Here is a 16,845-nt window from a genome sequence, read left to right as displayed (position 1 = left end):
CCGTATCGATACAGATATCGATTAGTTTATCTTACGACCATCGTCGATATGTATCGAGAGCTATGAAAAATAGATTATCATTGAGTGTTGCTTCTCATTCGGGGCTCACATGACCAAGACAAATGTGCGATTGTGCAAAAGATGCATATATGGGCACACATGGTTTAAATCATTTGTAAAGCATTGGTACGCCAACCAGCCCGCCTGTCTGCCCGCTGTGCACTCACATATCTGTTTGATTGTTGGTAATCGAAACAACGGGCAACCGTGTTCTCCAATTGAACATTGTTATTATTATTATTTCGGTTAATAATAATATGTTAATGACAAATGAAGATATACAAATCGTTTCACAGTTAGAAATGAGCATGTTGCTATGTTTATTTTTCGCTTCTCGTTCATGTTCCGTTCGTCTCCGTCCCGTCAAATTGCTCGAAACAATATAAATTGACCCAGCCTTGGCCATCGAGATGCTTATTGTTTTCTTTTATCTATCTGTTTGTTTATTGGGAATGTGCGCGTTGTGTTTTTCTCCTGTCCGATCTTCGAAATTAACCGAAAAATGGCTTAACTGTTTGTGCTTGGTCTCCATAATGACACTGAACACACATGAAAAAGACGAGGTTTCATTGTTTGTATTTCGTTAAATAATTCGATGTTGTCTTTTGGTGTATGTGTGTTTTTTTCTTCTTATTTCGCATTCAACAATCATAATTCATAAACAACACCAAAAGAGAGTCGAACAAATCAATTTGATTTATTCGATGGATATAAATCATTTACACGATTGATGATCGCTTTGTTTTCTCTTCACTTTCAGAGGAAAAACAAACCAACATTTCAATGTAATTGATTTTCATCCACCACCGTCAAATACGTTTCGATTATTTTCCATTACTTTGAAAGAGAGAGAGAGAGAGAGAAACGTAAAAAATAGTTGTATCTAATACTGACTTAGTTTCCCAAGTGTGATCGTTTAATAAACAAATAAAAAACGTATTCATATCAACCGATAAATTTCGTAGTTAAGAAGAAAAATAAACAAAACCAACTAAAGAAGGTGAGCAGTGAATTGAATTCAGGACATTTATCAATTTGTTGGTGTTCAAGGAACAATCAAGCGCTATTTTGAGGGTTCAAAGTGTGTGTGCTTGTGCAGTACATTCTCTTTTTGATACGCGTATAAGCTTCGTCCGTCGAAATGAAATTTAAAAAACAACAACAACATAAAACCTAAAAGGACTTAAAAGTTATTTATAACGCAATAATTCAAGAGATAAACATCAATGTTTGTAGTACATTTGTTGGGTTTATTGTTGAAAATAGTTGACGTGTATGCGTGTGTATGTTTTGCTCTTTACTTTGTCGGTTATCGTTCGGTTTTACGGCATTTCACGCACCAGACACACTGGTGTTGGTCATTTAATCTTGGCCAATGGACAAAATTGCATTACTATTTTATGAGTGGCGATGTATGCCAGGCAATTAGGACCGAATAATGAACACCACGGCGCGACAAAAGACCTTTCAAAAAATATGACGACAATTATCAAAAAAAAAATGCGCGCGCAAAACGCTTCTCGTTTGACAAACAAACATATACATGACGTTTTTCTCTCTCTCTCTCTCTCTCTCTCTCTCTCTCTCTCTCTCTCTCTCTCAGATAATTACTTCATAGAACGAAATGACTTATGCAAGTGGACAAATTAAGTGAAGATATTGTATGACTGCCGCGCATAAATAACCGAACTACATTTTTTACCTTGTTTATTGCATCCGGAAAACAATGTGTCTTCTTTGTAGCGAGTTTTTAATTGAATTCGGCATGCCCTAAAGGACTTTCAGATCATCAACTTTATTTGAGGACTCAGATAATCATCGTTTTCGTTTCAAAGGAGATTTTTCTGTTCTGTCTCTCTGATATCAGCATTTTTGTTTCATTTTTCAAGCAGAAAAACGTTCAAAAATCATCACCGTATGATAAAGTACATATATTTGAAGACGTTCATTATTGAAATCAATATCCGATATTGATTGGAGTGAAAATATTGGCATTTGTTTGTCGTAAATTCGATCAGGTAGCTGTATCACCACATCAACCGCGAAAAAGTAAGCTACAAAGCTAATTCCGAGATTGAAAGACTTAAAAGAGAAAGAGAAAGTACATTCGCAGCAGATAATCTTATTTCATTAAAAAAAAATTGCACAAGGTATGTGCGCGCGATCGTTGTATCTCTTGTTGTTGTTGAGAGCGGAGCGGATGAACAGTACGAAGAATTTATTTACTTTGTGTCAATCGAAATCTTTGCAAATGTTTTCGCAAAAGATCAGCCCAATTGATCTGGATACGAGGAGAGAGGGAGCAAGAGAGAGAAGTCGATCGTTTCTGTGTTTGTATTTGTTGAGCTGAGCTGAGCGTATGGATTCGGGATCGTATATCATATAATGAGACAACACTAACCGACAGGTACACATGTTGAATATGATTTATTGACCATTGAGTGGAATCGTGTTAATATTGACCGTAAACCATCGTCTCTCTCACTCTTTCGCTCTTGCTGATCGTCGTCGTATCATTCAGCGTTCAGTTGGTCGTTCGTTCATTCGTTCGGTTGCATTATCGCTAGACGCGCGAGCGATTAAATGTGCAGCCATTATTTCATTTGGATGAATAATGTTGACCATAAAGAATTTGTGTTAAAGTGGCTGGCCTTTGTCGTCTGAATCTCGTGAATCGTAAGTGGCTTCAGCAGCGTATCTTGCCGGTTTTAAATGCTTCTGATGGTGATCGCGGCCGATGTTCGGTTACCGCTGCTGCTGCTGTTGTCACTGTCGTTGGTGTTATTTTTTTTGTCGTTTGCCGCGCGCATGCTGTGCAGCAAAGTGGTGTCCTGTCTTCACAACGCATTATGGGTGCGTTTTATCATATAATAAACTATATGTCTCCTTTTTCATTATTTAATATTTTGTTGATAATATTTATTACTGATTTTTATTTTATTTAAGAGCTCACAGCCTCTCTGCTATGCTATGCTTATGATGTAGAGTGAGTCCTTCGGATGTCTCTCTCTCTTTCTTACTCGCTCTTACACACTCTTTCACTCCCGCTCACTTTTTGTTCACACTCTCGATACGTGAGCTGTTGGTTTGCACAGCGCGCTCGCGTACGTTGTTGTCGTTTGCAACACACAGGTTAAACATTGCGAACGGTTAGCACATAATGCATTTATATTTGACAACAAACAACAAACTGAATAATAGCGCGCGCGCGTTTCCATTCTGGCGCATTTTCGGACTTTCTATACTCGGGTTTGTTTTTCAGCACACTTCTCCACGACTCGGCCTCTTTTTTTGCTCTCTCTCTCTCTCGTTTCATTTTGGCGTGCGATTTTTCATGGTGCATAATTTATTGGATTTTCAATGCGGTCGTTGAAGACTGCGCGAATGCGCGTAAGCAGCGAATAGAAAAAAAACCGCCACGATTTAAAGCATTTAAATGATTGTCACCGAAAAGAAACGAAATTAAAAGAAACGAAAAAGGCAGCGTCGAGCGCACACGGTGTGATCTTCTGCAGCGATCGATCGAAGTGTAACAAAGAAGTGTTGCAAATTCGAGTGATTCGCCACACAGTGAACGCCTCTTGAATTTATGAAGAAGCGAAACGAAAATCATGCCATGTTTTCCGCTTAGTGCCGATTAATATTTATCCATGAATTATGGACTGTTGGAAAGCTTTCATTGATTTACTTTTTATTTTGTCGATGCCAGTGTTGGAATTCGTCTTTGTTGGCCAACGATTCATTCTAAACAAAAACATTTCCTAGGGGACAGACACGATTAAAAAAAATAGTGATATTTCGTTTAAAAATAGCAAAATTAGCAGAAATTAGAGAGACTGAAACTTTTTTGTTCCATACATTGAGCATTGCCAATACATTTCCTTATGGAGGTTGTTTTGTTTATTTACCGTTATTTGTCAACAAGTCTTATTTGTCATAACAAATACACAAAGACAATGCAAAAAGATAGGCAGATTTGTTTACAAACAACAATAAATAAACAAAACGAAAATCTCCATAAGGAATGCATTGGTAATACTAAATGTGTGGAAGAAAAAACTAAAAAATTAGCAAAAACTTATGGAATTAGAAGAAACAATGGAAAAATCGTTCAAAATAGTTGAATTAGGACAAATTGATACCGTGTCTTGCCCCCAGACCATTTCGCTTTATTTTTCATGCATTTAATCCGTTTGCAGCACTCTTTTTCAAACGTAGATGGGCAACAATATTTGTATTTTTGCACCAGTTTCATTTTTTCCGAAGGGACAAAAAAATCAGTCAGCCGAATGATGCACGTGTGTGTGTGGATTTGCAGTACGCGGAGCGAGTGTAATTCGGATAGTTGTCATGCATCAAAGGTCAACTGTACAGTGTACATACACAAAGACCATTCTGCAACAACGTCACACACTAATCGGTTGAACAATGATATAAGAAAAAAAACTCTCGAATCTGAATGACGTTGCGATTTCAATGTGAAATCCATAACGCTACACAGCCCCGGCAAAAATGTCATTCTTTCTATTCAGTCACATTTTAAATTATTACAAAAATCTGTGGAAAATGAAGCATAAATTTGGATTACAATATTTATTTTAAATAAAGGTCGAAAATGATAGGAATATCTGGCTCTGTCACAAAATACGGATCTGTGCGCTCTCTTTGCAAGACGCAGAGAGAGAGATGCATTCGGTTCAATCTCTTTTTTTCTCCGTCTCTGGCATATGGTCTCGGCGAGAGAAAGAAAGAATTTAACTACAACAAAAAGGTGACGGCGTGATAAAGGAGAGAAACCAATTTGAATTATGACCATATTAGTTTTAATACGTTCAATTTACATGCAAATGTTTATTGCTCAAACAAAATTGAAAATATTCATAAATTTTATGTAAATTTTTCGTCTTTGAGATCGGTTGCGTTTGGACTGCGCTGCGCTGCGCTGCGTTGACCGTTTTCCGACATCCAAATGCATATTTCATTTTCCATTATAACGCAGTAATATACCAAAATCATTATTTTTCCGTCACCCGTTCGGATCGTGCTGGAACTTGGGATGTGAAAATTTATTGTGAAATTTCCATTGTATGCGTGTCTGTGTGTGACAGAGGATCGTTTGGTCTAATCAAATCGGGTTGCTGCCTTAAATTCCAAAACAACCCATATGCACACACCGCAGTCATTTAGGCTATGGTGTGTGTATGGGTGACAAAAGCGAATCCATGTCGCCGGATTATAAATTGAAATTATCACTTTGTCGCTTTATTTTGACAATCTGAAAGTTATTTGAGATACAGCGCCAAGTTGCTTACTCTTGATATGCTGCAGAATTTCCTCTTCTTCCATTTGCTCAACAGCATTTGACAACCGAACCAAATTAAATCTTTTATCATTTTCGTTGTTATCTCATGCATAATTTGTGAAGGAGAAGAAGAAGAAGAAGAAGAAGAAGAAGAAGAAGAAGAAGAAGAAGAAGAAGAAGAAGAAGAAGAAAAGCCACGAGAATCACTACTTCGGATTTTAGTTCATTTTATGAAAACCGAGTGAAATAAAAACGATAATCGAAAGTATCTGTGAACATAAAAACCATTTTTAAAATCTCAAGAGCACCAATTTTTATTTGTTAATAACAATGTTGACTGGCTGCACATCGATTGTGTCACCCAGACGCATCGATCGACACATGAATGAGAGGAGGCTGCTGTGAACCACTTTCAACTCCATTCACAACATTTTCAACTGCACCAAGTGCGCGTTTAGTGATCGTTGGTGATCAAGCGCATCGTGCGTCCGTCGAAAGGAATCAATGGACTTTTTAGTTTTTCGTCAACGATACAAATCGAAAGAGAAATGATACACAAACCGAACACACCGGTGAATGAAAAGGGAAAAATAGAAAGAAAAAAATATATATGCGTGTAGACACCTTATTCAAATCGGAAACAATAAAAACGCATAGAAAAACCGCCTCACATTTTACCAAAAATAGAATCACATTTTTAAGCTTTATGATTCCATGATTAAATTTATGATACGTTCAAGTGTTCAGTTCTTCGTTTCGATTTTTTTTCTCTCTCATTCTTTCTTCGCCTTATTCTTTTGTATCCATTTAAAACCCCAAAAAGAATCATTTAATCTGGAGAGAGAGAGAGAAAAAATGGGACCGAAAAAAAGCAGTGACATACCATTTAAGCATCTACAAATCGAACTGAATGAAAAAGTGTCGATAATAACAAAAAAAGAGAGAGAAAAAGTCGAAAGATGTGTTTTTTTCCTCTCCTCTCCCAATCGCTTTCGGTGTGCATCTATTAAACGTGTTTTACTTACTGATCCACAAACATTCTTTCGGCTAATATTTTTCTCTCCCTCGCTGTCGATCGATTCATTGATTTTATTTCGGACAATTTGTTCGTTTTTTTTTCATTTCGGTGTGTGTGTGTGTGTATTGGAAGCGAGCATTGGCACGATGCGCGCGCTCGATCGATCGCATTTGTGTGGACTGGTGCTGTTTGATGTAACACCGCGCAGTCGACGAGAAAAACATATTCATAATAGATACACACATATGGACCGGCACCAATGACAAAAGAACTGCTACAAAAATTTCAGAATATTAATTAATTTATTCATAAGACCGTGTGATCGGTGCGTTTCTATCTGCTGTCATTTATCGTCGATGTTGTCGGCAAATTTGTCGTTTGATCGCCAGTTTATTTCCATGTTAATCGAATAATATCTGGCATTCGGTTGTTTGGGGGAAAAAAAACGATTTCGCTAGTATGCACACTTTTCTCTCGGTGGAGTTTATCCTCTCTTTCGGTGTGACAATGTGCATTTTGGGTTTTCGCTTGTGTTCACTCACTTTCCCGATAGCAGAGTGATAACAAAATTGGGCATTAATTTATGCCCGCTCATAAACCATTCAAAACGCAACAAATATTTTTACTTCGTTGGTTTTCGTTTGGGCTCATGAATTTATGGTGTCATCCGATCGACACATCTGAGCACATGTAACCGACGAATGCGGAAAACAAAAACAAACCCAACTAAAAGAAGAAGAAGAAAAAAATACAGCACACAAAACCAAACCAATGTCGCATTGAAATAAAAAACGAATCATATCGATAACACATAACCGCCACATACTAAAAACGTATCACATATTCCAATGTAACAATTCATCGCTAAGCTACGATAATTATGGCTAATAATGGTTTATTAGCTATTATTGCCATTCAGTGAATTTAATATATTTTACATCTAACGCTGAACACAGCCGATTAAGTGTGTGTGTGAGAGAGAGAGAGAGAGAGACGATAAAAAGATCGAGAGTGACATACAAAAGACACAGAAAGCGATGAATCATGCAAACATGTAACTTGTTTGTGTGGTGTTTATTCGCGGCTAAGGACGAAAGTACATACGTTCCATTTTAATTCCACAATGACGAATATTTTTTTTCTTCTGTCTTTTCTTTCTTCAGATGATCGCGCAAGTATTCATTGTGTACCAATCTTTTCATCACACAAAAATAAAACTGATAATATTTCTTTCATTCACATCGAAAAAAATATGGAGAAATAAAAATTGTCTGTAACATGAAATGAATTGAATCGTATTTATTCACGAAATTCGATGAGCGAGCGCACAAGTGCGCGCGCTTTAAAGCCAATTCGATCAAAATCGGTGCCTGCTTGCCTCTCTCTCTCTCTCTCTCTCTCTCTCTTCCCGTATAGAAATGGTAAAGATATTGAAAAAAGAGTTTTGCCGTGGAATTTCTACTATAAAAATATCAACGTAAAATATTTACCGTCAATAAATCAAAATTGTCTTTTGAGATCGATTATGTGTACGAGAGTCGACACACACAAAGTATAACGTGAACGAGAGAGACCCCACAAAACAAAACAACAACAACAAAAACCATCAACACAATTTTTTCTGTTGTTGTTTGGCCGTTTTTCCCGTTCACTTCCATCATTTATATCATTTGGCGCGCGAGCACGATCAAGTATTACACACTCACACACACACACACTCTATCCATCATGTTCAACGATTGAGATTGGTCCATCGGTTCCATATCGTTTGTTGCAATCCGTTGTTGCTGCTTTTTGTCTTGGTCTCATTCTTTTCTTCCAATTTTTTGGACACATATTATTATTCATTATTATTATTCGTCAGTTTTACCCAATTTTCCCCATGCCGTGTGTGCGTATATTTATCAAATTGATGAGTCTCATCCATTTTTGGTTGCCTCTTGATCTCGCTCTCTGCGTCTGTGTGTTACACCAATTCCATCGATTCCATCGGCTCCGCCAGCGTATTCAGTTCATTTCGGCTGTCGATTCTTGTTTATTATTAAATAATTGTTGACGGTGATCGTTTAGAAAAGAAAAAAACGGTTTCTATGCATAGACCGCAATTTATTATAAACATACACACCTGTCATTTCTTTAGTTCGTCTTCGTTTTTTTTTCTCTCAACTCTGTTGTGTAAGCAGGAGCAAGACATCCAATCCAAAGAAGTGCAAATGAATCAGTATTTTTTTGTTTAGTGAAACATATAAACAAAACATTTCCTACACATCGTTTATCTCATTCGCGCAACATACTCACGTATTATGAAACCGGCTTCGATCCCCAATATTTAATCATAAAACATTAATATACCACGGCCTTTCGAACTTGAGTCGAGAAAAAAAAATTGTTTGTTATTTCATATTTCATCGATTTCTCTGTTTATGATTTCGTTTGCCACAGTTTCATTGTCTGCCTTTGGCTCGTCGATGTGATGTGTATGTGTGCCGTTTTTTCTTCATTCGGAGAGATTGTCTTTGCGTACATTTTTCACGGCTTGTGAAAAATAGCTTGCATTGTCATTGTCATTGCGAATTCATTGTTGGAACGATTGACCTCCATCAATTCTCTGGTTAGCGAAAATTATCAAAATTGGTGGCACAAAACTTAAAAATCAGATTCCAAGCTCCAATTCGAGAACATGTGAGAGAAATTGCCACTGAAGACCTATCATTTGGAGCACGGATTTCGGCTCTCGAATCAAAGTTTACGATCGATTCACATGATTTTCTTTATATTGTCAATGAAAGCACGTGCATCGAGTAATGCGCATTGATGTTTGAATTGATACACTTCAAAAACTTCAATTTCCCTATCGAAAAAATACAATTTCTCACGCGCTCTATGATAACCGAAAAAAAGCGGTGCAAAAAACGTCAACAAGAAGCAGCAAAATGGTCTATAGCTATGTACAGTGTGTGGAAATGAGCTTAGATTTTGTACTGTTGGCTTTTGTGCAACGTGTGCACTTCGATAATCATATCAAAGCAATGCACTCAAACAATGTCATCCACTCGAAAATTGATTCGCATTACAAACGATTCGTAATATCAATTCTTTGTGACAAAAAGTCGGACGATGATACAAAGCCGAAAATAAAAGAGATGATTTTCTCCCACTGTATTTTGACTAACGTACACATTTTTCCCACAATCGCTTGATTCAAATCGGACAAAGAAACACACAAAAAAAGCAGCGATGAGGTAAAAATATAAGAGAGTGCGCGCGCGCGTGTCCGCGGATTCAATTGAATGGGAGTCGCACGCATGTGAAACGCATTATTGTGGTTCTAATGTAATTTAAACGTAAAGGGCAAAAAAGCAGCGTATAGAAACGCTGTACAGACGCCAGATACCACTGTGTGTAACACGCATATATGCATACACACGTTTCGCGTATTACTTGCGCGCCCCTTTCACTGTCGCACACATTGTAATTGCTCACTGAGCCAAAACAAAACACACACACACACACATACACATCGCGTTCACAAAAGAATACGGTGCTTATGGTGCAGTGCCCATTCATTACCGAGCGAAATTGACGAAACTATGAGATCAAATTAATTAATAACGCTTCAATTATGTTTTGACTTTTGGCAGCAAGTAAACTACCACATTACATGCTCTTCAATTAATCACAAAATGTGAAGAGAGAATTAGAAGCGAAAAAAAAATTGAAATAATTACACATTTCCTTCTATAGCGCAACACTTTCACTGGGTTTTGTTCGAGCATGCATAATGTTTTTTTTTTGTTGAAAATGACAGAATTTATTTACGCGCAAATAGGAGAAAACATTCACCATTCTGATGTAAACATGTAAACATGAAATTGTCAACATTTTCGAAACATACTCCGTTGAATGGAAACACTTTGGTAAATTGAAACTGATTAACTTTATTTGTTCAAATGAATAATATTCAATGAAAAGATATCTCTTTTTTGCTTCAGTTAATCTTGGTGTAATAGCCGAGTTTAACAAGATCGTCAAAAACGTCATTTAACCGTTGATCATATTCTAATTGAGCCTTTTCATTCAAACCGGTGATGAGTTCATGTCTTGTTTCACCTTCGGCGATTTTATCACACATTTCATCTAAGTTCGATATTTCACTGGAATCGGCCAGTGACACTGACAACAGCATAGGTGCTAAAAGGAATGCATAATTGCCACAAATCTTCAGTTCGTCTTTTAAATCATTCAGTGTAAACAATTCGTCCGGGTTACTTCCTAGCAATTTGACGGTGTTCGATAGTGAATCGTGGTAAACTTTCAACAAATTATCGTATTCTTTTTCTCTGAGTGCCTTGTCGGTAGATGTGAATATGTTGTAAAGAAGATCTATTGCCGGAGAGATGTATCGGATCACCTGCCAGTCCAAAAATCGAACATCCTCAGCGATATTCTTGAAAGATTTATGAATAATTCATTTTTTTTTTTGCCAAAAAAATGTAGGTTCATTTTGATAAGATCCTTAATTGTATCAAACTTACATCTTCATTGAAGCGATAGAGTATGTTATTGTTCCAAAAATCACCTTAAAAAAAAACAAACAAAATTCAGATGTTTCGGTTAAATTGAACTGGCAATACATTTTAAAGGGAAAACGAAAAGTTTATTACCGTGCGATACGACACCAAAACGGTTGGAGATTTCGTCGCTGAGACACGATTTGAAGTGTGACAATGTGTTGTTTTTCAGTGTGCGAATGATTTCCTTATGGTCCTCATTTTTTAATGCGGCGATGGCACGATCAAAGGACGCGTCAAACATTCCCTGCATATTTTGTGATTGGAAAAATGTTTGCGACACATCGGTTAGTTTCTTAAATTTGGCAAATTCGTCCGGTCGTTGGTCTTTCAAAGCAAGCGAAAGTGCATGAAATTTGCCCAAAGAACGCATCACCAGGCGCATATTTTCAATCGGTACTGCCTTAGCTTTGTTCCACATTTTAAATCCTTGCGGACGCAGATCTTCCATTATGATAACGTAATGTTCACTTTCATCATTCGATATGGCCGCGTAACATTTGGGATACGCTCGGAACTGAGCATCTTTTGGTACATTTTTTTCATCTTGAAATTTTGCAAACGTTGGCATTAATTTGTTATAAAAATACGATTCACGATCAAAAACCACATTCGAAAAGAACTCTTTCCGTCGATTCTCATTGAATGGCGCTATTTTACACACGATATCCAATTTTTTATCACTGCCATTTTCCGAAATGCCTATGCTTGATAATTCACTCAAAAAACCATCACCCACTTGGGATCCCTGCTTTATATCCAACGAATAATCTTGAAAATCATTCTCCTTAACGATGCGGTCTAACAAAACTTGAATATATTTCGGTAACTCTTTGGCGCTCATTTTCTATGATGTTTTCACTCGAATCCACGCGATCTGATTAGCTCAATTGATAAAAATCGTAAACGTATTTATAGGGTGATTCTGTGTTACACTATCATATTGATCCTATCTAGCACACACTTCATGCGAAATCTCAACGTTATTCAATTCATACAATTACTCTGCACTTCACATGCTTTCGAGTTGATCGTAAATATTGCAAGTGTAAATTGTGCGCTATCACATTTTATCTCTGTAGATCGTGTTTTTACACCGTTTATTTGTTTGCCAATGAAAATACAGACATATACCGCATCTCTGATTACACAACAAATAATATTTTTTCCGTACATTGTTTGATCCATTTGGCGTACGTTATTGTTATTGCCAAACGAGGCCTCTGTCATTTAGCCAATTACACTTTGTTTACATTTTTAAGAGGATTGAATGGTTTAAATATTCAAATTTAATGAAATACACCTCTCTTATGGAAAATTTTCAATTTTTTTTTCAGTCATGAATGAAGAAAAAATTTATTCGATAAAAAAATCACCAGTTTATCAGTTGTGTTATTTATTCATATGAGCTTAATGTCTTGATGTTGCTAGCTCTGATGAATTTTGTGCAAACAATGAAAAAAAACGGTATTCAAAACACCATGAATTCAGCATATTTGCCAAAATGATAAGGCAAAAATGAATTTTGCATAATCATCACCGTTTTGCATGTTCGTTATCGGTGTGTTATCAACAGGCATGAATATTCAATCGTAATAATGTGAACGCTCTTTAAATTGAATCTAATTACAATTAGATCTATTGCGCAATGAGCTGTGTAATCTAAAAACACTTTGAATTTAGCATACTCAATTAAATAGTATTCCGCTGGAATTGCAACGAATTGCCACATAAGAGCGGCATGAATATACATTGAATAAATTTCAAATGAAACTGATCTTGATCTTCACACCGCAAATCAAACGATTGCGGTCGCATTTAGATTGCGTTTAAACAGGTAAAATATGCCATTTCCCAACGTTTTAACGCACTAAATACGAGTGGCTGTGATTAATTTTTGCACTTGAATTTATCAAATTCCTTGTTGTTTCAATCAGCATTTCAATGTTGTTTCGATCTCCAATTTCAATGTCAATCGAATAAACTGAAACTAAGAAATAACGAACAAAACTCAAGTAACATTTTTCTCTGAAACACAACAAACGTTTTTTCTTCGGTAAATTTCATAATTAAAGACAGAATAGTTATTTTCACTAAAAAATGAAAGCTTTTCAGTATAGTATTTGAAAGGATACAATTTAAAAGGATCACGATGAGAGAGAGGAAAAAGCATGCTGTACTGATTAGTTTTTACACAATTGAAATCGTCATAGTCGCGTGCCGAATTGTTTTATTAATGAAATTTATGTAAAATAAATTATTCGAAAACAAAAAGAGAGTAGTAACACTGATGTTTACAAATAAAAATAAACTGCTGTGCTAATACTGATCGGTATCGAAATGAAGCTGAACAGATGCTGTATTTCAATTGAGAATCTTCTCCAAATGGTTCGAACAAATTGGGTTCTTTACCATTGACTTTGACATTGCATCATTCATCCACACTACCGATCTCATCTGGTCTGGACATTTTTGGTAAATTCACCAGATTTACTAAGCTGATCTATCATGTTCTAATACGTATACATCTTATCCAAATTGCTGCAAAGTTTTCGATTGGTGTCGCTTAAGGAAAAATAGTATATCTTCAGGAGTTTTTCGTAATGTTGATCATATAATCATGATGAAGACTTAAAATCAGTCTTCATGCTGGCATATTTTTCAAATATAATTTCGCTTTGTATCAAACATCTCCGCATTTCTTGTGCAATTGAATATTAGTTGATAAGCTACACAATTCTCATTGGATTATTTGAACGACTTCCCTTTTTTTCTAATCGTAAAAAACGTTCCGTCTACTTCTTTTGCATCGTAATCGATTCGGTCGATTGAATCGACTCGATTCTATTCAACAATAGATTTGGAATTCAATCAAACAATCGTTGAACTGTTTAAAAAAAATCGTCGACAGTTTGTTCTAATAGCAACAATAGAAACGGGAATGGTTTGTGTATTGGCTTACATATATCAACCGACTACACTGGCTGTCCACTGAACTGTGTTCCGTTTTGAGTTTTGACACTCCAACGAAACGTCACATTTGGTTGTAGAGAATTGTTTACAAATGTTTGTTATGAGGCGGTTTCGAGTGAAAATGCACATTTAATCCAAACATGGAATGTTTTATGTGTGGCAGTGTACACGATGCCGATTTAAGCATTTGCAATGCAACAACTAAATACCAAAAAATTCCATTCACTTCAATTTTGGACAATTTTATTGGTAGTGATTGTGAAATTGCCATCGGGCACGAGGATCGAATTTGTCAGATGTGCAAAGCGATATTTGATGAATTGGATTTGCTACGCTATAAATTGGATAACATTGAAAATATTCTCACCCATAAGCTGCATCGAAAGTATAAATTCGATAGTACCAAAGAATTGCCGGCCATTCGATTAGATGAACAAACGGCAATTGGTTTTGTCCATGGACAAAACGGGCACAAGTTTCAATGTGAAAGTTGCTCTTTTTCAACGGACTTCCTCGACTGCTTAACTCCACATAGTTTGATGCATCAAAATGAACATACTACCGCAGATCTGCAAATAAACGAATTCTCATGTAAAACGTGCCATTTAATTTTACTCTCAGAATATTCATTCGAAGAGCATATGCGACTGTTTCATTCAGAAGGAGATGATGAGAAAAATCTTACATCAGATTTAGCTAATGTTGATGGATTCAATGAAGATTTCGAACATGGAAATCAGCCAACTGTGGAATGTGCAGTAAGTACGATATTGATTTTAAAATAGAGAATTCACATTCATAGCCCTTTTTTCCATTCGAACAGAAATGCGCGAAAACATTCGACTCTCACGAGGAATACGTGACACATTTGCTGAAAGCCCATTATGTTTGTGATAAATGCAATAAAAAGTGCAAAAGTGCAAAAACACTAATGAATCATATGAAACTGCGTCACATGGAACATATTTGTGATATTTGTGGCAAAGAGTTAGGCTCACTGGTCAGTTACCAAGCCCATGTTACCTTGCATAGCAATAAGCATAAGTTTAATTGTTCATACTGCAACAAGGGATTTCGGGCGAAATCATTGCTTGAAACTCACATCGTCATTCATACCCCAAAAGAATTCAATTTTACCTGCCATATTTGCGGTCAAAATTTCATACATCAACGATCCCATCGGTTGCACTTGAAATGGCATCAAAATCCACGGCCTTATCAATGTGTTCAATGTGAAAAATCCTATAAGCACAGCTCACACTTGGCAATTCATCGGCGTACACATTCAGGAGAACGACCAAATGCCTGTCAGTTTTGCGATAGACGCTTCATTAGCTCGTCCAAACTGAAATCCCATTTGGCCATTCACACCAACATCTATTTGCATTCGTGTTCGATTTGTGGGAAGGGATACAGCAAACGATATAAGTATGCCATTATGCAAGATTCAAGTCGTTATTTATTTAAGTCACAAAATACTATTTATTTCAGACTGGCCCAACACATGCTCCATATTCATGATGACAATGAAATGATTTCGAACAAACCGAAGTGCGAATACAAATTAGTAGTTAATCCAGAGTTTGAAGCACTCGCCCAATAGAATCAATCGATTTGATACTTACAACGATTTTATGAACGATACCAGTCCGGCTCAGCTGCATGGAGTTAGACTAAATAGAATTTAATTTAGCGAAGATGATTTTCGATCGATCGCACACACTTAATTCAAGTGCATACAATCAGTTGAATTGATTCAAAGGCCTCTGTCGTTTAGCCAATTACATTTTGTTTACATTTTAAAAGGATTGAATGGTTTAAATATTCAAATTTGATGAAATGGAAATTTTTTATTTTTTTTTCAATCATGAATGGTATATATACATTTAGTTGAATGTGTGGAATTGTGTGACGTCAGTAGTGTGTCAATGAGACTTCTGGACCAAAAATGATAAGAGGTCATTGACGCGGGGTCAAAGTCGTTGGCTATGACACGGGGTCAATGACAATGGTATAAAAGAACAATAGGGTCAAAATCTATTGTCCGTAAGATCGTATTGTTTATGATCATTCGGATCTGTGTATACCTGCTTTATTTTTTAAAGAATGTGAACCTCTTGCGAGCAAAGGGACGACACGTTTTGACGAAGTCTACGGCGAACTCATGAACTATCGAAAAGTCAATACAAAATGATACGAGAGTTCGTGGCGCTGCGAGCGCTCAAATGATGTTTGCACTGAAGTGTCGTCAGCTTGCTTGCGAGTAGAATTGGTGTTTAGATTTACCGTGACGTTTCAATGGGACACGTGGTGTAGCATTTTCATTGAATCCGTTGGCTTGGATTCCAATTCCTGTCATGTGGTGTAGAATTGTCATTGAGTTGAATTGGAATTAACGCGTTGAATTGGAATTAACAAACGCATTCTTATTGAATTTAGCGTGACGTTTCAATGGAAATTGGATAATGGTAAAAAGGGGTGAGACGAAAAATGAAAAATAAATGAATAAAACACAATTTCTACAGAAAATTGTGTTTTATTCATTTATTATTCAGTTTTTTCGGCCATACCTTTTTACCATTATCCATTTCCCATTGAAACATTGAGATGAATGCAAAAATAAACAACCTATTGAAACTAGGGGGAAAAACCAGAGACAATTTTTACGAAGTAAAAATTGCCTCGAAGTTTCGCCGAACGAGTGGAACGAGTGAGCGAAACTTCGAGGTAAAGGAAAAATGTAATTTCAATCATGTTTCTACAGCATTCATTGTTTTTAACTCGAAAGTTTATGGAAAATCGTAATTTCAAGCACGTGTCTACTTGAAAATGCACATTTGAAACAATAATGATGCAAAATTTCCGAAAACATCGTTATATTTCACTGAAAAAACGTGAATTTCATAAATAAAACGCGATTT

General features: G+C 36.4%; 3 protein-coding genes across 5 annotated transcripts in view; 1 reads left to right on the top strand and 2 right to left on the bottom strand.

The window, feature by feature from the left end:
- Positions 1-10,298: 10,298 nt before the first annotated feature.
- On the bottom strand, positions 10,299-13,986 carry LOC129578912 (uncharacterized). The gene is made up of 3 exons (XM_055468188.1): positions 11,045-13,986; positions 10,916-10,959; positions 10,299-10,827 (listed from the first exon to the last, which is right to left on the bottom strand). Exons 1-3 carry the CDS (start codon positions 11,793-11,795, stop codon positions 10,369-10,371), a joined length of 1,254 nt encoding a protein of 417 aa, XP_055324163.1. The 5' UTR covers positions 11,796-13,986; the 3' UTR covers positions 10,299-10,368.
- A 78-nt stretch (positions 13,987-14,064) lies between these two features.
- LOC129578911 (zinc finger protein OZF-like) lies at positions 14,065-15,680 on the top strand. Its single transcript, XM_055468187.1, has 3 exons — positions 14,065-14,682; positions 14,748-15,352; positions 15,416-15,680. Exons 1-3 carry the CDS (start codon positions 14,065-14,067, stop codon positions 15,525-15,527), a joined length of 1,335 nt encoding a protein of 444 aa, XP_055324162.1. The 3' UTR covers positions 15,528-15,680.
- The window catches only part of LOC129578914 (uncharacterized), a 15,899-nt gene continuing 14,632 nt past the window's right edge, over positions 15,579-16,845 (bottom strand). For 2 of the 3 annotated variants that reach the window (XR_008689152.1, XM_055468197.1), the window contains one exon: positions 15,579-15,841. Coding sequence is in view for 1 of the 3 variants with exons in the window: in XM_055468199.1 (XP_055324174.1) it covers positions 15,839-15,841 (3 nt within the window). In the remaining 2 variants the exon portion in view is untranslated. The remainder of the gene's footprint in view (positions 15,842-16,845) is intronic. The other variant, XM_055468199.1, reaches the window with a different exon arrangement.

The sequence above is a fragment of the Sitodiplosis mosellana genome, unplaced genomic scaffold (assembly GCF_009176505.1).
Source record: "Sitodiplosis mosellana isolate CC-2019 unplaced genomic scaffold, AAFC_SMos_1.0 Smas_scaffold_6226, whole genome shotgun sequence".
Lineage (NCBI taxonomy): Eukaryota > Metazoa > Arthropoda > Insecta > Diptera > Cecidomyiidae > Sitodiplosis > Sitodiplosis mosellana.
Note: the sequence above shows the minus strand (reverse complement) of the source record. Positions and strands in the feature narration are given on the sequence as shown.